The sequence below is a fragment of the Mustelus asterias genome, chromosome 11 (assembly GCF_964213995.1).
Source record: "Mustelus asterias chromosome 11, sMusAst1.hap1.1, whole genome shotgun sequence".
NCBI classification, from domain to species: domain Eukaryota; kingdom Metazoa; phylum Chordata; class Chondrichthyes; order Carcharhiniformes; family Triakidae; genus Mustelus; species Mustelus asterias.
In genome coordinates, this window is record NC_135811.1 from 98,617,334 (window position 1) to 98,641,091 (window position 23,758).

At 47.8% G+C, this 23,758-nt stretch overlaps 1 protein-coding gene across 2 annotated transcripts in view; it reads right to left on the minus strand.

Annotated features, from left to right (window-relative positions):
• LOC144500724 (thyroid hormone receptor alpha-like) overlaps positions 1–23,758 on the minus strand; it is a 455,024-nt gene that overhangs the window by 32,097 nt on the left and 399,169 nt on the right. For both annotated transcript variants that reach the window (XM_078224093.1, XM_078224094.1), the window contains 2 exons: positions 5,775–5,875; positions 2,221–2,368 (listed from right to left, as the gene is read on the minus strand). In XM_078224093.1, the coding sequence (XP_078080219.1) occupies positions 2,221–2,368; positions 5,775–5,875 (249 nt within the window). The remainder of the gene's footprint in view (positions 1–2,220; positions 2,369–5,774; positions 5,876–23,758) is intronic.

The window sequence follows — 23,758 nt, forward strand, 5'->3', positions numbered from 1 at the left end:
ACCAGGCAGGACACCACCTCCCCGACCAGACCCTCTCCCGACCTGACCCCCACCACCCTGATGACTCTGTCTACACTTCCCGCTGCCTCGGCGAAGCAGCCAGCATAAGGACCCCACGCACCCCGGACATTCTCTCTTCCACCTTCTTCCATCAGGAAAAAGATACAAAAGTCTGAGGTCACGTACCAACCAACTCAAGAACAGCCTCGTCCCTGCTGCTGTCATACTTTTGAATGGACCTACTTCGCATTACACTGATCTTTCTCTACACCCTAGCTATGACTGTAACACTACATTCTGCACTCTCTTCTTTCCTTCTCTATGAACGGTATGCTTTGTCTGTATGGCGTGCAAGAAACAATACTTTTCACTGTATACTAATACATATGACAATAATAAATCAAACCAAATCAAATCAAATCAATGTCTCCCTCCCCTACTGGCCTACTGACCCCCACCCAATGTCCGCCACCCCCCACGCCCCCCCCACAATGCCAAACACCCCCCCCCAATGACCTCCGACCCCCCCCTTACCCCCCCAAATCCTATCCACTTACTTTAGGCTGTCCCTGGCCTGTCACTTCCAATCAGATCTTTCAACGTACCTGCTTTACGGCAGCTGGTGCAGTAAAACAGGAGGCTCACTCCGAGTCTATTAGACTTCAACACTGGGCCTCGGGGACAAGTGCTCCGCCTGGATCTCACCCGGCCTGAGGCAGGCCTGGAAGAAACCTGGCGCAACTAAGTGGGCACGGGGTGGCCGTTTGCCAATCCGAGGAAGTTGTGGCAGGAGCGAGGCAATTTCTTGCGAGCTGTCGCCCGCATACCCTCTAATTCCACCTTTTACTCTCATTCTATAGAACATAGAACAGTACAGCACAGAACAGGCCATTCGGCCCACGATGTTGTGCCGAGCTTTGTCTGAAACCCAGATCAAGCTATTTCCTCCCTATCATCCCGAAGTACTCCATGTGCCTATCCAATAGCTTCTTAAATGTTCCTAAAGTGTCTGACTCCACTATCCCTGCAGGCAGTCCATTCCACACCCCAACCACTTTCTGAGTAAAAACCCCATCTCGGACATCCTTCCTATATCTCCCACCATGAACCCTATAGTTATGCCCCCTAGTTACCGCTCCATTCACCCGAGGAAATAGTCTTTGAACGTTCACTCTATCTATCCCCCTCATCATCTTATAAACCTCTATCAAGTCTCCTCTCAACCTCCTCCGCTCCAAAGAGAAAAGCCCAAGTTCCCTCAACCTTTCCTCATAAGACCTACCCTCCAAACCAGGCAGCATCCTGGTAAATCTCCTTTGCACTCTTTCCAGTGTCTCCACATCCTTCTTGTAGTGAGGTGACCAGAACTGCACACAATATTCCAAATGTGGTCTCACCAAGGTCCTGTACAGTTGCAGCATAACCCAACGGCTCTTAAACTCCAACCCCCTGTTAATGAACGCCAACACATTATAGGCCTTCTTCACGGCTCTATCCACTATGATACCCTGCACCTTTTCCTTTCCTTCACCCCTATGCATTCTATGAACGGTATGTTTTTGCACGCATAGCGCGCAAGAAACGATACTTTCCACCGTATCCCAGTACACGTGACGATAAATAAATCAAATCAAATCAAATATTGGGCGAGACTTCAGCGCAGCCAAGGGCTTCTGGGAACAAGTGAGTTACCATGGAGACGGTGTGGTGGGGATGAATTTGAACTCAGCAAGGCTTTAGGAAGAAGTATACTCGGGAAATTTTGGTGAACAAGAGCAACAATATTCAGGAAAGAAATAAGAAAGTGATGAGAAACTGGGGCGTTGAGGAGGGGTGGGCGGAGAGAGAGAGAGAGAAAAATTACACAGGCCGCGCAATACAGAAACAGATCATTTGGCACACCTAGTGCTCCGAGCTCTCTTTATCGGACACTATGAGCGTATTCCCTGTATTCCTTCCGCCCCCCCCGTCATGCGTTTATCCACATTCCCCTTAAATGTGTCTCTGCTGTTCACCTCAGCAACTGCCATGTGTTAGCAAGAAAGGGAAAGGTTAGATTTGGCTCGAGGTGTGGGTAGGCCGGCCCTAAAGCACATGCATGGTGACTTCCTTCGACTGAAGGGAGATGCGACAATACTCCGCCTCCATTTTGTTCAAGGGCGCGACAAGCAGTAAGACAACGCCACGAGAGGCTGGAAATACGCAAACAGAGGCTCTTACAGTCCATCGCCATGCCGACGGCCGTACATTTCTTGAACCGGCAGAGTTGGCATTGGTTCCTGGTGATTTTGTCGATCACGCAGCAGCCGTCGTATTTGCAGGAATAGGCGGGGTGCAGGTTTTTCTGGATTGTTCTCCTGAAGAAACCCTAAAAAGAAACCGGAGAAGAGAGAAAAGAAGTTTAAGGGTGAGGTCTTCCGGAACGCAGTAGCTGATCGAAAGGTTAAGCGGTGGGTCGGGGGGGGTCGATGTAGACTCTGACTTTCTGTCTAAGTGCCGGAAGGTGCGACAGCAAATCGGAAGGCTGTTTGATGTCTTATTTCCATTACAGAACAGATGAGCTTTGGCAACAACCTGACAACATTACTTCCACAGGGACTAGTTTTAAATTCCAGTTTTGCAAAGATTCTTTGGCTTACAAGTCCGGTAACAATGGGCATGATTTTAACTCGATGTAGTTGAATCTTATTAGTTTATTTATTCGTGTCGCAAGTAGGCTTACATTAACACCGCACTGAAGTTACTGTGAAAATCCCCCAGTCACCACACTCCGGCGCCTGTTCGGGTACACTGAGAGAGTATTTGGCATGGCCAGTGCACCTAACCTACACATCTTGGGACACAAAGGGGCAATTTAGCATGGCTAATCCCCCTAACCAGCACATCTTTGGACTGTGGGAGAAACACAGTAAGGAGTCTAACAACACCAGGTTAAAGTCCAACAGGTTTATTTGGTAGCAAACGCCACTAGCTTTCAGAGCGCTGCTCCTTCGTCAGATGGAGTGGAAATCTGCTCTCAAACGGGGCACAGAGAGCCAGAGCACCCGGAGGAAACCCACGCAGACACAGGGAGAACGCGCAGACTTCGCACAGACAGACAGTCACCCAAGCCGGGAAATCGAACCCAGATCCCCTGGTCCTGTGAGGCAACAGTGCTAACCACTGTGCCACCGTGCATGGGTCTGAGTTTAAAAAAAAATCACTCTCGCAAATCTCAACTTCCACTTTAAGAAACATCAAGGGGGTGCGTGGAGGTTGGGGAGGGGTGAACCTTCTGAGTTCAGTGAGTCTGTACATCCCCATTAATTGCAGCGACAATAGGCATCTTAGCCCTGCATCATCTGCATTGATACAGACACCGCAACCATATTTCTGGTTCAATTATTAATTCAAATGCCTCTAATTGTTTCTGGAAATGCCATGAGAGTAATTTAGATTTTTTTCTTAATTTTAATGACTCAATCTGTGCAATTCCTTGTTTAATTAGCATGTTCGAAAAAAGGAGCCTCTCATTTGAGTGTTACCAATAAATTGGTAACAAATTAGTATCACATTCATCAGATGGCATGTAATTGTGAAGATAATGAGGTTTGTAATTTGAGTTACATAATTTCTGTTGTGCCTCTCAGCTTTGCAATTCCCTTCTCTGTGCAATTTACAATGTCACTGATCCCAGTCTCTCCAATGTTATTATAATAATTTGGGCTTTTATTGTTCAGCCTTCCATCCCCAGCGCTAATCACAAAGCAAGTTGCGGCAAGACTGAGTGACTCAATTATTTTTGCTAAGCAAGGGTCTTGAGAGTGACGGAATCAAAGCAGGTAGTCGGGGCTAAGGCACAGATCAGCCACGGTCGAATTGAATTGTGGAACAAGCCTCCGGCAGCAAGATGACCTTCTCTTGTTGCTACAGTGAAAGATGTTAATGAATTTCACCCGCCCTGTTCCCAAGCTCAGGCACGCAACTTCCCAGAAACAAAACGGCACTTATTAAAAGTTAACTTTTTTTATTCATTCATGTGATGTTGGCCATCTTCAAAGGGCACCCTGATCTGCGTTAAAATTATACTTCTGCCCCCCACAGACATAGAAGACCCTCCCCTACAAGCATCGCAGTAGCCCCTCCTCCCCCCACCATGGAGGTATCAGGTTCCCCCCCCCCCCCCCCCCACCACAATAATCAGGGGCTCCCCCTACCCCCAACCACAGAATAAATTAAAACTTTTATTTATTTGTTACAAGCAGGCTTACATTAACACTACAATGAAGTTACTGTGAAAATCCCCCAGTCGCCACACTCTGGTGCCTGTTCGGGTAACATTGAGGGAGAATTTAGCACGGCCAATGCACCTAACCAGCACGCCTTTCGGACTGTGGGAGGAAACCAGAGCACCCGGAGGAAACCCCCGCAGACACAGGGAGAACGTGCAGACTCCACACAGACAGTGACCCAAGCCGGGAATCGTACCTGGGTCCCTGGCACTCTGAGGTAGCAGTGCTAACCACTGTGCCACCCATAATTAGGGCTTTCCCCCTCCCCGCCAAACAACACAAGTATCGGGCACTGCCCTCCCTCTCCCACATGCATTAGCTGTCCCACTCAACACACACAAGGAGTAGCCCCCTCCATGGGGCTCCTCAGAAGACCCACCCCGGCACTGCCAACCTGGCACTGCCAACCTGGCACTGCCAACCTGGCACTAGTTGGCACTGCCAGGATGGCATTCCGAGGGGCCGATACCAACCTGTGTCAGGGGCAAGGCTCCCATGCCCGTCTCTCCCCAAGGGGCTATACTTACATTGGCGCCTCAACTGATTCCCATTCCGATATTGCAGCCGTAAACCTGGCCGATGGGAATATTCAGTGAGGGGGGCATCATGTGACTTTAATTAGATATACATTTGTTAAAATATATGCCAAATGAGCCCCCCCCCCCATCCTTTGTGGGCGGGAATCTCGTTACATCACCGGCAATGGGCAGGGAAATACGGGCATTGCGATCTCGCTGGTGAGAATCATGTTTCCCAACTCTCGTGGGATTTTGCGCTTACGTTGCTATTTGCGCTTGCGTCGAAAGAGCACAAAATCCCCCCTGATCGAAAGAATTGGGTAACTGAGTCAGGAGGTGTATGTTTATAATGTCTATCTCTGTGAATAAGTGTGAGACTGTGTAAAGGTTGGCTCCAACCCGCTGCAGCTGGCAGCAAGAATGGAGAATTTGGCATCCAACCAAAATGCCATCCATTGCAGCGGCACTGGAGAATCCCAGCTGCAGATGAGGTTGGAGCTTCCCGGTGACTATTACTGATACTAGCTTGATATTCGAGTTGGATTTAATCAGCTGAATTTGAATTCCCCAGTTGCTGTGGTGAGATTTGAACTCATGATACTGAATGACTAGTCTAGTGACTTAACCATGATGCTACCATTTCCATGCTGGAAGCAAGCTGAGGGAAGGGTCTACTTTCCTGCAGTGCTACTAAGATTGAACCACCTGCCAACGCTCTCTAGATTCCTGTGAGAAGAATGTTAGCCTGTGTGAGAGATTGCCAAAGAAGGAACTGATTCTATTGCATAGGGGTGGTCTTTGGAAAAAAAGTGTGGACAGGTGCATTGCTTGGAGTTTGACTGGGCTGTACAGCTGAGTAAACTGCAGGGGAGAATAGGGAGAAATTGCAGATGTGAATGTGTGAGGTGCACATCCTGGGCTCTTTGTTAAAGACAGGTTGAATATTCAGCTGAGTAAAGTGGGATTCACCGGCCTCCATCCTCACCTTACAGCCTTCACATGTGATGCAGCGGTAATGGTATCCTGTCGCCTTATCGCCACAAACTACACAGGGTTCATCCTTCTCCAGATAGCTGGGAATGTACCCTGAAAGACAAACACAGAAAGAATCAGAAGAGAGCAAAGGAACTCCTCACACACAGTGAAATGAAGATCATGCACGTCACAGTTAGACTGGGAATTTCAAACCAATCTTCTTAAACTCAAGTCATAGAGTTTACAGTAAGAAGTCTCACAACAGCAGGTTAAAGTCCAACGCCGGCATCTCCACATCATAGAGGTTTATAGCATGTCCATGCTGCCCAGTTTTTACCATTAAGCTCGTCCCAATTGCCCGTGTTTGGCCCATATCCCTCTATACCCATCTTACCCATGTAACTGTCTAAATGCGTTTTAAAAGACAAAAGTGAACCCGCCTCTACTACTACCTCTGGCAGCTTGTTCCAGACACTCATCACCCTCTGTGTGAAAAAATTGCCCCTCTGGACCCTTTTGTATCTCTCCCCTCTCACCTTAAACCTATGCCCTCTAGTTTTAGACTCCCCTACCATTGGGAAAAGATATTGACTATCTACCCTATCTGTGCCCCTCATTAGTTTATAGACCTCAAAAGATTACCCCTAAGTCTCCGACACTCCAGGAAAAAAAGTACCAGCCTTTCCTTATAACCCAAACCATCAAGTTCCAGTAGCATCGTAGTAAATCTTTTCTGCACTCTTTCTAGTTCAATATTATCTATTCTATAATGGGGTGACCAGAACTGTACACAGTATTCCAAGTGTGGCCTTACCAATGTCTTGTACAACTTCAACAAGACGCCCCAACTCCTATATTCAATGTTCTGACCTATGAAGCCAAGCATGCTGAATGCCTTCTTCACCACCCTGTCCACCCATGACTCCACTTACAAGGAGCTATGAACCTGTACCCCTCGATCTCTTTGTTCTATAACTCTCCCCAACACCCTACCATTAACTGAACAAGTCCTGCCCTGGTTCGATCCACCAAAATGCAAATTCATCTTCCTTCGTGGAAGAACTATTTACCTGGTGCTTTTCACCTTAATCTCAACGTGTCACCAAAGTGCTTTGCAGCCAATGACGTACTTTTTGAAGCTTAGGAAATATGGCAGCAAACTCCCAACACAGTCATGAGGTAATGACCAAATAATCAGTGTTAGTGATAATGGCCGAAGGACAGATATTGGCCAGGACAGCAGGGAAACACACGTGGTTCTCGTCAAATAGTGCCATTCTTCCACCTGAGAGGGCGGCCGGGCCTCAACGTGACTGGTTATTTGAAAGACGGTGCCTTTAACAGTGATGTATCTCCTCAGCACCGCAGCAGGATGTCAGCCCAGGACCTGAACCCTGGGTGCTCAGAGGTAAATGTGCTATCACTGAGCTTCTGCCAACACCTCTGGAGAGTCCCTATGTGTTACCAATCCATTCTGATCGGGATGCACCCGTGGTTGATCACTCTCCTTGTGTCAAGTTTGATGGTCTGAACAGAGGCAGCCATGGAGGGAGCTGGATTATCCTCAAGAACCTGATTTGATGTAGAATTTTGGGGTCTCAGTCCATTACGTATATGGTACAACAGGTTAGAACCCACCACATAATAGGAGCTTTGTTGTGCAGTGGGTATCTGTGGTGAACCATAGATGGTTACCACTATGGGTACTGAACCATAGATGGTTATCACTATGGGTACTTGTACATATGTTACTCTTGTTACTGTTGGGGTTAGGGTTGGGGTGTTCCACCTGTTAGCATTGTTCTGTGGTACACTCCGGTTGGCTCCGCCTTCCTATAGGAGTATAAAGGTCACTGCACTTCCTTGTGACCCTTTAGTCTGGGATTGTATTGTTAGTAAGAAGTTTAACAACACCAGGTTAAAGTCCAACAGGTTTATTTGGTAGCAAAAGCCACACCTGCTTTTGTGTGTGTGGCTTTTGCTACCAAATAAACCTGTTGGACTTTAACCTGGTGTTGTTAAACTTCTTACTGTGTTTACCCCAGTCCAACGCCGGCATCTCCACATCATTGTATTGTTAAGCAGAATGCTCTATTCTTGTTGCGAATAAAAGCCTTTATTCCCGGGTACGATCTAGCCTCCCGAGTGGATTCATCGCGCATCAGTATCATCCCTAGTACTGGACTAGAAGCTCCAGGTTTGAGTCCAATGGAAACACTTGTTGGCCTTGGAAGAGTCGCTCAACATGGTTCAACGTGATAATCAGCGCAGGAATTTTTCCAGCAGTTCCCCCACTGTTCCCCAAAGGGGAAAATACAGTCTGCGTGTGAAGATATGCTATATTAAAAAAAATTGGAAGACAATGGCGTAGTGATATCGTCACTGGACTAGTCATCCAGAGACCCACGGTAACGTTCTGGGAACCCTGGTTCGAATCCCACCATGGCAGATGGTGAGATTAGAATTCAACAATAATCTGGAATTAAAAGTCTAATGATAACCATGAAACCATTGTCGTAAAAACTCAGCTGGTTCATAGAACATAGAACAGTACAGCTCAGAACATGCCATTCGGCCCACGATGTTGTGCCGAGCTTTGTCTGAATCCCAGATCAAGCTATTTCCTCCCTATCATCCCAAAGTACTCCATGTGCCTATCCAATAGCTTCTTAAATGTTCCTAAAGTTTCTGACTCCACTATCCCTGCAGGCAGTCCATTCCACACCCCAACCACTCTCTGAGTAAGGAACCTACCTCGGACATCCTTCCTATATCTCCCACCATGAACCCTATAGTTATGCCCCTTAGTTACCGCTCCATTCACCCGAGGAAATAGTCTTTGAACGTTCACTCTATCTATCCCCCTCATCATCTTATAAACCTCTATCAAGTCTCCTCTCAACCTCCTCCGCTCCAAAGAGAAAAGCCCAAGTTCCCTCAACCTTTCCTCATAAGACCTACCCTCCAAACCAGGCAGCATCCTGGTAAATCTCCTTTGCACTCTTTCCAGTGTCTCCACATCCTTCTTGTAGTGAGGTGACCAGAACTGCACACAATATTCCAAATGTGGTCTCACCAAGGTCCTGTGCAGTTGCAGCATAACCCCACGGCTCTTAAACTCAAACCCCCTGTTAATGAACGCCAACACACGATAGGCTTTCTTCACGGCTCTATCCACTTGAGTGGCAACCTTCAGAGATCTATGGATATGAACCCCAAGATCTCTCTGTTCCTCCACATTCTTCAGAACCCTACCTTTGACCCTGTAATCCACATTTAAATTTGTCCTACCAAAATGAATCACCTCGCATTTGTCAGGGTTAAACTCCATTTGCCATTTTTCAGCCCAGCTCTGCATCCTATCTATATCTCTTTGCAGCCTACAACAGCCCTCCACCTCATAAAGGTTCACTAATGCCCTTTAGGGAAGGAAATCTACCGTCCTTACCTGGTCTGGCCTACATGTGACTCCAGAACCACAGCAATCTTAAATGCCCTCTGAAATGGCCTAGCATGTTACTCAGTTCAAGGGAACAATAAGAGGTCTCACAACACCAGGTTAAAGTCCAACAGGTTTATTTGGAATCACGAGCTTTCGGAGCGCTGCGCCTTCATCGGGTGAGTGGAGAGGTGGGTTCACAAGCACGGCATATATGGGCAAAGACACAACTACAAGACAATGGTTGGAATGCGAGTCTTTACAGGTAATCAAGTCTTTACAGGTACAGACAGTGCGAGTGGAGAGAGGATTAAACACAGGTTAAAGAGGTCTGAATTGTTCAAGCCAGGACAGTTAGTAGGATTTTGCAAACCCAGGCAGGTGGGGGTTACATGTAGTGTGACATGAATCCAAGGTCCCGGTTGAGGCCATCCTCATGTGTGCGGAACTTGGCTATCAGTTTCTGCTCAGCGACTCTGCGCTGTCGTGTCATGAAGGCCGCCTTGGAGAACGCTTATCCAAAGATCAGAGGCTGAATGCCCGTGACCGCTGAAGTGCCCCCCGACTGGGAGAGAACACTCCTGCCTGCCGACGGTCGCGCGGTGTCCCTTCATCCGTTGTCGTGGCGTCTGCATGGTCTCGCCGATGCACCACGCCTCGGGACATCCTTTCCTGCAGCGTAGGAGGTAGACAATGTTGGCCGAGTCGCAAGAGTATGTACCGTGTACCTGGTGGGTGGTGTTCTCACGTGTGACAGTGGTATCCATGTCGATGATCCGGCACGTCTTGCAGAGGTTGCCGTGGCAGGGTGCAAGTTCAAGGGAAATTAGGGATGGGCAATTAATACGGGCCCAGCCAGTGACGTCAACATCCCTTGAATTAATTTTTAAAAATCATAATGAGGTTATTACCCCGTGGGAGTGCTGGTGGTGTGGCACCGACCCTTCGCTAATACAGCTGAGAAAACCTGACCATGTTCTGTCTGAAATGTTCCACCCTGGGAGAAGGAAACTGCTCAGTTTTCCACAACCTCTGGCAGGGCTCTGTGTGGACTCGGAGCTCAGGCATTCTTGTGCTGTAATGCTTGGCTACGTTCCAACACAAAGAAGTGCCCGCTGGGAAAAAAAAACCTCAAATGTAAGCTGGCAATCGGGTGAAATTCAGTAAATAGGGATTAGAAAATATCGTTGATGTCCAATAAAGTAAAACAAGCCTTAAAATATCATTTGGAACTCACACAAAGGAATATCTGGGGAGTTTTATGCTCCTAAAACTATAAGAAACGGGAACAAGTGTAGGCCCCTTGAGTCTGCTTCGCCGTTCAATAGGATAAAGTTAAATCATAGAACAGTATGCTTCAGATCATAGAATCCCTACAGTGCAGAAGGAGGCCATTCGGCCCATCGGGTCTGCACTGACCACAATCCCACCCAGGCCCTATCCCCGCGACCCCGAGCATTTACCCCTGCTAATCCCCCTGACACTAGGGTCAATTTAGCATGGCCAATCCACCTAACCCGCACATCTTTGGACTTGTGGGAGGAAACCGGAGCACCCGGAGGAAACCCACGTAGACACGGGGAGAATGTGCAAACTCCACACAGACTGTGACCCGAGGCCGGAATTGAACCTGAGACCCTGGCGCTGTGAGGCAACAGTGCTCACCACTGTGCCACCATGCCGCCCCATGTTTATTTAAAGTTTATTTAATAGTCACAAGTAAGGCTTACATTAACACTGCAATTAAGTTACTGTGAAATTCCCCTAGTCACCACAGTCCGACGCCTGTTGGGGTCAATGCACCTAACCAGAATGCCTTTCAGACTGTGGGTGGAAACCGGAGCACCCGGAGGAAACCCACGCAGACACGGGGAGAAAGTGCAAACTCCACACAGACAGTGTCCCAAGCTGGGAATCGAACCCGGGTCCCTAGCGCTGTGAGGCAGCAGTGCTAACCACTGTGCCACCGTGCCGCCCCATCATGGCTGATCCGACATTCCTCACATTCACCTTCCAGCCCTTTCCCCGTAACCCTTGATTCCCTTACTGATCAAAAATCTATCCATCTCAGCCTTAAATATACACAAGGACTCTGCCCCCACCGAGGCAAGGAGTTCCAAAGACTTACAACGCTGAAAGAAGAAATTCCTCCTCATCTCAATCTTAAATTAGCGCCCCTTTATACTGAGACTGTACCCTCCGGTTAAAAAAAACTCTCTTGGCACATGTCTGCATCCCAGAGGAAGGAATTCTCAACCCAGCCTCATCCCAACATTTCAAACCAATGGGCAGGAACTCCAGAGTTTTGGGGTGTACAAAGAACAAAGAACAATACAGCACAGGAACAGGCCCTTCGGCCCTCCAAGCCCGCGCCGCTCCCTGGTCCAAACTAGACCATTCTTTTGTATCCCTCCTGTGGTGAACCATCGTTGGTTCCCACTGTGGGATTGTTCTAATGTTGTTGTTGGGTTGTTCTAATGTTGTTGTTGGGCTAGGGTGGGATTGATACACCTGTGGTTGTTACTGTTGTGGCACATCCCAGTCGGGCTCCGCCTCCTGGGAGAGGTATAAGACCCCCTGCTCGGGCTGGACCTCTTCAGTCTGGGATAGTGTGTTAAAGTTCTGATAGTTCCATTGTTAGTTAATAAAAGCCTTCTTTTACCGAAGCTTCGTGCCTCGTGTCCAATTGATGCGCATCACCTCCATTCCCACTCCGTTCATGTGGCTATCTAGATAAGTCTTAAACGTTCCCAGTGTGTCCGCCTCCACCACCTTGCCCGGCAGCGCATTCCAGGCCCCCACCACCCTCTGTGTAAAATACGTCCTTCTGATATCCGTGTTAAACCTCCCCCCCCTCACCTTGAACCTATGACCCCTCATGAACGTCACCACCGAGTGTACAACATTGACATATGAACTTCCAGCATGTGCCAGGTTGGCTGAAGTGGAAAATCGTCATGTTATCCAACCCTAAACACAACCATCCATCAGCAGATTAATGAATGATTTGCCTCAAATATTGCAGTTAATATCATCAATACATAAACCAAGGAGACGGTAGCTTGGGGCAGTTGCATTCTGTTCAAAGTATCCCCCCCACAGCCCTCCCATTTTGTGGGAAGAATACAATGGTCTCCCGTAATTGTTTTAGTAACTCAATGTTGGAACCCAACTTTTGACCCAGGGCCTGCTTCTTGGTGATGTCACTGATGGGGAATGTTCTGTAAAAGTCCCATCGCAACTTTGGAACGGTCTGAGAGCCACAGGACGCCGGCAAAATGAAGGAATTTGCATTTCTCTGGCACAGTTCACAATCTCTGGATCTCCTGAAGCAGTTTACTGCCACTGAAATACTTTAGAACTGTGGCCACTACCGTGAGGTAGGGAATGCGGCAGGCAATTAGCACACACAGCAACGAGATAAAAACCAAGTCTTTTAGCACCTTCTGCAGTCCTTCATGCTACTATTAACGCGTACTTTGTCCATGACATCTTTGTCAATCTCTCCTTATCTCCGATCCATCCCAGACCGTCTATTCTGTACCATCTCTTCCACCCTCTTCCTCCACCATATCATTCAACACATTTCTATCCCTCTTCAGCTCAGAAGACCAGTCATACGGACTCGAAACATCTACTGTTTCTCTCTCCACAGATGCTGCCAGACCTGCCGAGTTTAACCAGCGTTTTCTGCTTTTATCTCAGATTTCCAGCATCTGCAGAATTTTGCTTTCGTTTAAAAGTTTCAGTAATAAATGTTACCACACAACAGTCAGAACCCCAGCCCCCCTTCAAACAGTGACCTCTTCCTCCTGGGGCTGATGGGGCTTCAGACTGAAAGACAGTTCCTCTGACCTTGCCCGTGGCTGGGATTTTCCAGCCCCGCTGCAGTGAATGAAGATCTGGCTGAGCGTCAGATTCTCCGTTCTCGCTGGCAGTGGCGATGGGGCCTGAACTGCCGGAGAATTCATAGAATCATAGAATCCCTACAGTGCAGAAGGAGGCCATTCAGCCCATCGAGTCTGCACCGACAACAATCCCACCCCAGGCCCTATTCCCATAACCCCACATATTTACCCCGCTAATCATTCTAACCTACACATCCTGGGACATTAAGGGGCAATTTATCCTGGCCAACCAACCTATCCCGCACATCTTTGGACTGTGGGAGGAAACTGGAGCCCCAGAGGAAACCCACGCAGACACGGGGAGAACGTGCAGACTCCACACGGACCCAAGGCTGGGTATCGAGCCCAGGTCCCTGGCACTGTGAGACAGCATTGCTAACCACTGTGCCACCGTGCCGCCCAGAATTCCAGCCAATTATCTCTGCCATTAAAGTTTAAGTTTAAAATGTATTTATTAGTGTCACAAGTAGGCTTACATTAACACTGCAATGAAGTTACTGTGAAAATCCCCTAGTCACCACGCTCCGGCACCTGTTCGGGGTACACTGAGGGAGAATTTAGCACGGCCGATGCACCTAACCAGCACATCGTTCAGACTGTGGGAGGAAACCTGAGCACCCGGAGGAAACCCACGCAGACACAGGGAGAACGTGCAAACTCCACACAGACAGTGACCCAAATCGAACCCGGGTCCCAGGCGCTGTGAGGCAGCAGTGCTGACCACTGTGCCACCGCGCCGTCCCCCAGCACTGAACAGGAGCGTCAGTCTGGAATATTGTACATGCTGAACTCTGGAACAAGATTTGAACCAGCGCTCCGAAAGCTTATGGTATTTGCTACCAAATAAACCTGTTGGACTTTAACCTGGTGTTGTGAGACTTCTTACTGTGTTTCACTTAATAAACAGGTTTTTAAAAATTTGTTCACGGGATAAGGGCATCACTGGCTAGACCAGTATTTGTTGCCTATCCCTAAGTGCCCTTGAGAAAGTGGTGATGAGCTGCCGTCTTGAACGCTGCAGCCCATGTGGTGTAGGTACACCCACAGGGTTATATGTCCTTGCTATAGAGGGAGTACAGTGAAGGTTTACCAGACTCATTCCTGGGATGGCAGGTCTGTCATATGAAGAGAGACTATGTCAGTTAGGATTGTATTCAATGGAGCTTAGAACAGTGAGAAGGGATCTCATGGAAACTTAGAAAATTCTAACAGTGTTAGACAGGGTAGATTCAGAAAGAATGTTCCCGATGGTGGGGGAGTCCAGAACTAGGGGGTCATAGTTTGAGGATAAGGGGTAAACCTTTTAGAATTGAGGGGAGGAGAAATTTCTTCACCCAGAGGGTGGTGAATGCGTGGAATTCACTCCCACCAAAAGTGGTTGAGGCCAAAATGTGTCTGATTTCAAGAAGAAATTAGATATAGCTCTTGGGGCTAAAGGGATCAAGGGATATGGGGGGGGGGGGGGGAAGGGTGGATCAGGATATTGAATTTGATGATCAGCCATGATCAAAATGAATGGTGGAACAGGCTCGAAGGGCCGAATGGCCTCCTCCATGTTCGGGAGGGAGTTCCAGCTTTTTTTTTTGTTTTATTTATTAGTCACAAGTAGGCTTACATTCACACTGGAATGAAGATGCTGTGAAAATCCAGGATTTGATCCAGTGACAGTGAAGGAATGGTGATATATTTCCAAGTCAGGATGGTGTGGGGCTTGGAGGGGAACTTGCAGAGGCGTCACGGGTCATGGGTTTGAAAGATACCAGCATGGAACAGTTGTAGATTAAAGAATTAACAAGCAAATTCTGACTCATGTCAAACAGAAAAAACGAGGCTCTTTAAATAAGTGTTTGAGAACCCAAACAGCCTGCATTGTTATTTGAATGAACCTCGATGCACTGAAAAGCAGATAATGTTGCTTTCAAATAGGAGTCAAAAGTTCACGAAATAGAGCACACCCTGTCAGCAATCTCTCCGCGTGAAAGTTACAAAGACATTTACCCGAGTACTAACATATCTGATGCCTGTAAAAAATCAATGTGCTTGAATTATAAGCAGACCTTTCAGAGGTTTGAGGCACAGCCTATTTTCTAAATGGTGAAAGGCTTCGGAAATCTGAGGCACAAAGGGACTTGTGAGTCCTGGTTCAAGATTCTCTTAAGGTCAATGTGCAGGTTCAGTCGGCAGTTAGGAAGGCAAATGCAATGTTAGCATTCATTTCTAGAGGGCTAGAATACAAAAGCAGGGATGTACTGCTGAGGCTGCATGAAGCTCTGGTCAGATCCCATTTGGAATATTGTGAGTAGCTTTGGGCCCCATACCTAAGGAAGGATGTGCTAGCCTTGGAAGGGGTCCAGAGGAGGCTCACAAGAATGGTCCCAGGAATGAAGGGTTTGTCATATGAGGAGTGGTTGAGGAGTCTGGGTCTGTACTCGTTGGAGTTTAGAAGGATGAGGGGCGATCTAATTGAAACTTACAGAATACTGAGAGGCCTGGATAGAGTGGACGTGGAGAGGATGTTTCTACTAATGGGAGAGACTAGAACTCGAGGGCACAACCTCAGAGTGAAGGGAGGCTCCTTCAAAACAGATGAGGAGGAATTTCTTCAGCCAGAGGGTGATGAATCTGTGGAACTCATTGCCACAGAGGGTTGTGGAGGCCAGGTCATTGAGTGTCTTTACGACAGAGATAGATAGGTTCTTGATCAATAAGGGGATCAAGGGTTATGGGGAGAAGGCAGGAGAATGGGGATGAGAATCAAATCAGCCATGATTGAATGGCAGAGCAGACTTGATGGGCTGAATGGCCTAATGCTGCTCCTATATCTTATGGTCTTATGGTTAGCACTGCACCAGACCGCACCAGGGACCCGGGCTCAATTCCGGCCTTGGGTGACTGTGTGGAGTTTGCACGTCCTCCCCGTGTCTGCGTGGGTTTCCTCCGGGTGCTCCGGTTTCCTCCCACAGCCCAAAGATGAGCAGGTTAGGTGGGCCATGCTAAATTGCCCCTTAATGTCCCAAGATGTGTAAATTGGATGGATTAGCCATGTTAAAATGTGTGGGGTTACAGGGATAGGGTAGGGGGAGAGGACTTGCTGTCAGAGTGTCGGTGCAGACTCGATGGGCCGAATGGCCTCCTTCTGCACTGCAGAGATTCTATGATTTCAGCATAGGTAAGTAGGAAAGGTAAGTTGATGTTTTAAGAACTGTTAGCCCGAGCATCTGTACCCAAACTGTGAAGGATATAAGCAGGAATAGGAATTTGTCAATGCCTCAGCTTTCGGTTTCCTTAGACCCAGATTTTGTGGTGGCAGTGATATCAAAATTGTCAGTATTCCCCGTTATTACTCCATTGAAAATGACAGCGACATTGCAGCCTCTCCCATGTGCAGAACGACATGGAGATCCAGATGTCATTGTCAGTGATTTTATGCTTTGTCAGATGGTGCTGTTGAGGTCCCCGAGACTGCAGTCAATGGGAGATCTCTGCAAACTTACACTCTTACTCTGTTACACTGTGAAAACCCTTTAAATATTCACACATTATTGAGGAGATGTAACTGGGTTCTTAATGGCACAGTAACTTTATGATTGCTGCTAAACACCCTCACTGGCCCTGGAAACCTAACTTTATTTTCATTGAATGTAAATTTCTCCACCGAGGTCAGAAACTACGCATATTGCTGAAAAAGAGACATGTGCTGGAATTCTACCACCCTGCCCGTCACAGAATTGGAGCAGGCGAGGGGGCGGACAACGGAAATGTCCCTTGGCCTCGGGCGGGAATTTCCGGTCTCGCTTGAGCGAGGCCGTAAAATCCCGCCCATGCTGTCAAAGTTTTTCATCTTGTACTCATCAGGACACACAGACTGATCAGAGTTGACCTGCCTGGTTTGAATTTAAACAAAAGCCTGGCAGTTAACTGTTCCCTGGTACATTCTCCATGGCAACACCTCTACCAATCAGAGTCCACTTGCCAACCAATTAGCACTCTCTTCTCATGCAGTATAAATTGTTGTTCCCTTTACAACTGGTATTCTTGAGTCTGTCCAGACGAGTGGAAGACAGAAAGCTTCCAAAGCATTTCTCTTTTTTCAGCCGCTACTTAAGACCTGTACGAGCAAATTACACATAGTAACTTTTTTCAAGCTTGTTTAACTTCTATCTGAAATGTTAAATTAAAAGTGAAGCGACTCAGTGCTTTTAACCTGCTGCTTTGCTGTCTGAGGATACGTCAATGTGATTGGCTGCTTCCCCTGCTTGTGTTGACATCATTGCTGCGGGATGCTGGGAAATCCTTTGGTGCCAGATTCAAACTACCGCCGGGAAAGGCAAAGTCTGTGCCTCCGGCATTGCGAAATCTTTGTGATTGGTTTTCTTTGAGGACAGCAAGGTGCACCATTGCTCTGGCGCTGATTATAAAACCCAGCCAATAGAATTTCTTTCACCTTCAGATTTGCCAACATGACAATCGCTTCGTCCAATAGCATCGACTTCATGGAAATAAAAAAATCAGGAAGGATCTAAAACTGACTGCTGATTTGCTATCACCGGTTTTATACAATTGTCCAGAGTCAAGGTGGATAGTTTAGATTTCAAACTAAATGATATATGTGGTGTACTCTGAGAGATGGAAGTTCAAGTCGTCATTTGGTCATACATAGAACATAGAACATAGAACATTACAGCGCAGAACAGGCCCTTCGGCCCACGATGTTGCACCGACCAGTTAAAAAAAAAAACTGTGACCCTCCAACCTAAACCAATTTCTTTTCGTCCATGAACCTATCTACGGATCTCTTAAACGCCCCCAAACTAGGCGCATTTACAACTGATGCTGGCAGGGCATTCCAATCCCTCACCACCCTCTGGGTAAAGAACCTACCCCTGACATCGGTTCTATAACTACCCCCCCTCAATTTAAAGCCATGCCCCCTCGTGCTGGATTTCTCCATCAGAGGAAAAAGGCTATCACTATCCACCCTATCTAAACCTCTAATCATCTTATATGTTTCAATAAGATCCCCTCTTAGCCGCCGCCTTTCCAGCGAAAACAATCCCAAATCCCTCAGCCTCTCCTCATAGGATCTCCCCTCCATACCAGGCAACATCCTGGTAAACCTCCTCTGCACCCTCTCCAAAGCCTCCACATCCTTCCTGTAATGTGGGGACCAGAACTGCACACAGTACTCCAAGTGCGGCCGCACCAGAGTTGTGTACAGTTGCAACATAACGCTACGACTCCTAAATTCAATCCCCCTACCAATAAACACCAAGACACCATATGCCTTCTTAACAACCTTATCTACTTGATTCCCAACTTTCAGGGATCTATGCACACATACACCTAGATCCCTCTGCTCCTCCACACTATTCAAAGTCCTCCCGTTAGCCCTATACTCAACACATCTGTTATTCCTACCAAAGTGAATTACCTCACACTTCTCCGCATTAAACTCCATCCGCCACCTCTCGGCCCAACTTTGCAACCTGTCTAAGTCTTCCTGCAAACTACGACACCCTTCCTCACTGTCTACCACACCACCGACTTTGGTGTCATCAGCAAATTTGCTAATCCACCCAACTATACCCTCATCCAGATCATTAATAAATATTACAAACAGCAGTGGCCCCAAAACAGATCCCTGAGGTACACCACTTGTAACCGCACTCCATGATGAATATTTACTATCAACCACCACCCTCTGTTTCCTATCCGCTAGCCAATTCCTGATCCAATTTCCTAGATCACCCCCAATCCCATACATCTGCATTTTCTGCAGAAGCCTACCATGGTGAACCTTATCAAACGCCTTACTAAAATCCATATATACCACGTCCACTGCCTTGCCCCCATCCACCTCCTTGGTCACTTTCTCAAAAAACTCAATAAGGTTAGTAAGGCACGACCTACCTGCCACAAAACCATGCTGACTATCACCTATCAATTCATTACTCTCCAAATAACTATAAATCCTATCCCTTATAATTTTTTCCAACATCTTGCCGACAACAGAAGTGAGACTCACCGGTCTATAATTCCCGGGGAAGTCTCTGTTCCCCTTCTTAAACAATGGGACAACATTCGCTAACCTCCAATCTTCTGGTACTATACCAGAGGCCAACGACGACCTGAAGATCAGAGCCAGAGGCTCTGCAATCACTTCTCTTGCCTCCCAGAGAATCCTTGGATAAATCCCATCCGGACCAGGGGATTTATCTATTTTCAGACCCTCCAGAATATCCTGCACATCCTCCTTATCAACTGTAATACTGTCTATTCTACTCCCCTGCAACCCAGTGTCCTCCTCAGCTATATTCATACAGGACTTGCTGAAAAAAGATGCATGAGGTCGGATGTTCCTGCTCTCCCCGCGGGATCTTCCAGTCCCACCAAAGGCACCAAACCACCCCCCCCCAGCCCCATGGCATGTTCCCCGGCAATAGGATGGGCGAGTCATGAAAAACAGTGGAAACATCCCACCAATAGCCAATGGTGATCCTCTTCAAAACACACCATGCGGGCGGCCGGAAAACCCCATCCACGTTGGCGAAGCTTTTCACCTTGCACTCATGGTGTGGAGATGCCGGCATAAGAAGTCTCACAACACCAGGTTAAAGTCCAACAGGTTCATTTGGTAGCACAAGCTTTCGGAGCACTGCTCCTTCATCAGGTAAGTGGAGAGTTGTGTTCACAAACAGGGCATATATAGACGCAGACTCAGTTTACAACACAATGGATGGAATGCGAGTCTTAACAGGTAATCAAGTCTTTACAGGTGCGGACAATGTGAGTGGAGAGAGGGTTAAGCACAGGTTAAAGAGATGTGTATTGTCTCCAGCCGGGACAGTTAGTGAGATTTTGCAAGCCCAGGCAAGTCGTGGGGGTTACAGATAGTGTGACAGGAACCCAAGATCCCGGTTGAGGCCGTCCTCATGTGTGCGGAACATATGTGTCCTGGCTTGAGACAATTTACACCTCTTTAACTTGTGCTTAATCCTCTCTCCTTTCGCATTATCTGTACCTGTAAAGACCTGATTACCTGTTAAGACTCACATTCTAACCATTATCTTGTAAATTGAGTCTGTGCCTATATGTCCCCTGTTTGTGAACTCAACTCTTCACTCACCTGATGAAGGAACAGTGCTCCAAAAGCTTGTGCATCTGTACTCATCAGGGCAATTCGCAAGATTACCAAATTGTAAAGGGAACAACAATTTATACTGCATCAGAAGAGAGTCCTGATTGGTTACCAATCAGAGTCAACTTGCCAACCAATCAGCCCCCTCTTCCCATGCAGTATAAATTATTGCCCCTTTATAATCTTGCGAATTCCTGATGAGTCCAAGACAAAAAGATGTACATTCCGTGAAACCCACTGGGCAATAATTGCCACCCCACCCTGAGAATGAACTTTTTAAAATCTTGAGATAGTGTGTAAGTGGTAGTGTTTGGACTCTTCCAGTCTGACCCCCAGCATACGTCAGTAATTTGTGGATAGGTTTACTTGCTGGGGCTTAATTTAGTGCAAAATGAAGCTTGTACAAAGCAGGAAATGCTCGTCTCTACTCACTTTTGCCTTTTACGTTAAGCTGACCATAGAAGGATTACACCCGCTCCGCCGCCCGCCACCCACCTCACCTCAATACTGGATGAAGATGATTGAAGACCTGCTTGAAGAGATGTAGAGGCTCCAAGGAGGAGAATCGCAGATTGCAAGGGTCACAGAAGGGCAAGCTGGGATATGGGTCTGTGTTATCTCACAGACAGGAAGTAGCAGGAGCTAAACAGGATGCAGGGATTGTACACTGTGTTCTGCTCATTGCCTCAGCACAAGAATGGTCTCTGGACACTGTTGGTGAAGGAACGGAAGTTGGTGACGATAAGGTAAGTCAGTCGATCAGTCTCTTGTGTTAACCCTTCATGAGGCTGAGATATGGGGCAGAGTTTTACAGTCCCCCAGCAGCACAAGTTCCTCAGTTGGCCACCCTGGTACCCTTCTGCCCTTCCTTGACCTATCCGGAATTACTGGCCCCTTAATGGCCGCTTCATACTCGGCCTCTCTTAGAAGGCATTCAGTGCTGGGGGTGAGGCTGCAGGGGAGGCAGTGGCCTAGTGGTATTATCGCTAGACTATTAATCCAGAAACTCAGCTAATGTTCTGGGGACTCGGGTTCGAATCCCGCCACGGTGGGCGGCATGGTGGAACGGTGGTTATCACTGTTGCCTCACAACACCAGGGACCCGGGTTTTAATTCTTGGTTTGGGTCACTGTATGTGCGGAGTCTGCAAGTTCTCCCTGTGTCTGCGTGGGTTTCCTCCGGGTGCTCCAGTTTCCTCCCACAGTCTGAAAGACGTGCTGGTTAGGCGTGTTGGCCATGCTAAATTCTCCCTCAGTGTACCCAAACAGGCGCCAGAGTGTGGCGACTAGGGGATTTTCACCGTAACATAATTGCAGCGTTAATGTAAGCCTACTTGTGACACTAATAAATAAATAAATAAAAAAGATGGTGGAATTTGAATTCAATCAAAAATATCTGGAATTAAGAATTTACTGATGACCATGAAACCACTGTCAATTGTCAGAAAAACCCATCTGGTCCACAAATGCTCTTTAGGGAAGGAAATCTGCCGTCCTTACCTGGTCTGGCCGACATGCAAGCCACAGCAATGTGGTTGACTCTCAATTGCCCTCAAGCAACAAGGGATGGGCAAGAAATGCTGGCCACAGTGACACCCATGCCCCATGAATAAAAAAAACTGACAAGTGTCTTGGGCATGAGCAGAGGGGGTTTAGGGGGCGAGGCATCTTCCTGTTTTTCTCAGGGACATCTGGTCCCCCTGCCCCAAGATCTGACCCCTGGATGTGCCCCCTCCATTCCTAGCCTCTTCATCAAGAGCCCCACCCACCTGGGCCTCATCATGGCCGTGGCTGCCATTGGCTGGGACCAAAATGCAACTGGCCAATCAGATTGGCTGACAGCTCTCTGAGGCAGGACGTCCACCCTAGTGAGGGATGGGAGCCCTGTCTCCAGCCAATCAGCGCTCCTCGGAGCATTAAATGGCCGTGGGGCAGCCCTGATTGGCCGATGCATTTCCCCACCGACTCTTTGGAAACCCTGCCATCTGAAAACTCCTGCCCAATGATTGAAGTCCCACTGCGCCGGCGGGTTAATTGTAATATTTTCTTTGCTGAGGGATTTTAATGTTAATGCAGCAACAGGTGCGCGAGATAAACAGGTATTAAGTCAGTTAGATTCTCCTGACTGCAGGTGCACGAGGCAGCAAGGTCACATGTACCTGTTTGCCTGCCTGATGCTCAGCGACAACTTGGATGGAGGTCACAGAAAGGGCAATATTTTGGTGGAAGAGTAAGATAAAATCACGACTGCTAACGTGTTTTCGATGTCCTCAGGCTGAGGTGGCATTTGGTACATGGCAGCTTCCTGTGTAAGCAAAGGAGAGCTTGCACTTCTGCTGAACTCTACAGCTGCTGCGATGGATTAGGTGGATTCTGTGGAAAGACCATTTCATTAACCAGAGACTTTAATACAATGACAAGGCAGATCATCTGGAAGATGCCTGCAATTAATTAATTATCTTCACCCATAATCACAGGCGTTGTCAAGTGCTCAGTCCGGCCAATAGTTGGCTGGAGCGTCGAATTTGCAAACCTCACTGCGGCCAATCTATTCTTCACAGTGCACTCTCTATTTCTCCCCACCCATGCCTCACTTTTCACAGCCACCAACCACGGTGGCGCAGTGGTTAGCACTGCTGCTTCACAGCTCCAGGGTCCCGGGTTCGATTCCCGGCTCGGGTCACTGTCTGTGTGTGGAGTTTGCACATTCTCCTCGTGTCTGCGTGGGTTTCCTCCGGGTGCTCCGGTTTCCTCCCACATCCAAAGATGTGCAGGTTAGGTTGATTGGCCAGGTTAAAAATTGCCCCTTAGAATCCTGGGATGCGTAGATTAGCGGGTAAATATGTGGGGGGTAGGGCCTGGGTGGGATTGTGGTCGGTGCAGACTCGATGGGCCGAATGGCCTCCTTCTGCACTGTAGGGTTTCTATGATATCTCAATCCCTCCTTCAACTAAAGGGACGAGACACAAGGGCAAGTTATTTATTTCTTTATACATTTGTGGGGTGTGGGCATCGCTGGCTGGCCAGCATTTATTGCCCATCCCTAGTCGCCCTTGAACTAAGTAGCTCTCTTAGCCATTTCAGGTGGCAGTTGAGTGTCAACCACATTGCTGTGGCTCTGGAGTCACATGTAGGCCAGACTAGATAAGGGTGGCAGATTTCCTTCCCTAAAGGACACTAATGAACCAGATGAGTTTTTCCGACAATGGTTTCATGGTCATCAGTAGATTCTTAATTCCAGATATTTTTCATTGAATTCAAATTCCACCAGCTGCCGTGGCAGGATTCGAATCCGGGTCTCCGGAACATTAGCTGAGTTTCTGGTTGATCAATGATGCCACTAGGCCATCACCTCCCCTGATGGAGGAAGGATCAAGCAATGGATGACCAACTGCTGGGAATCCATGGTGATGTTGCAGCAAAGCAAATATTACAATTAACTCCTGGCGCAGTGGAACCTAAACCCGTGGACAGGATTTTTCAAATGTCAGGATTCCCGGGGTGGGGAAT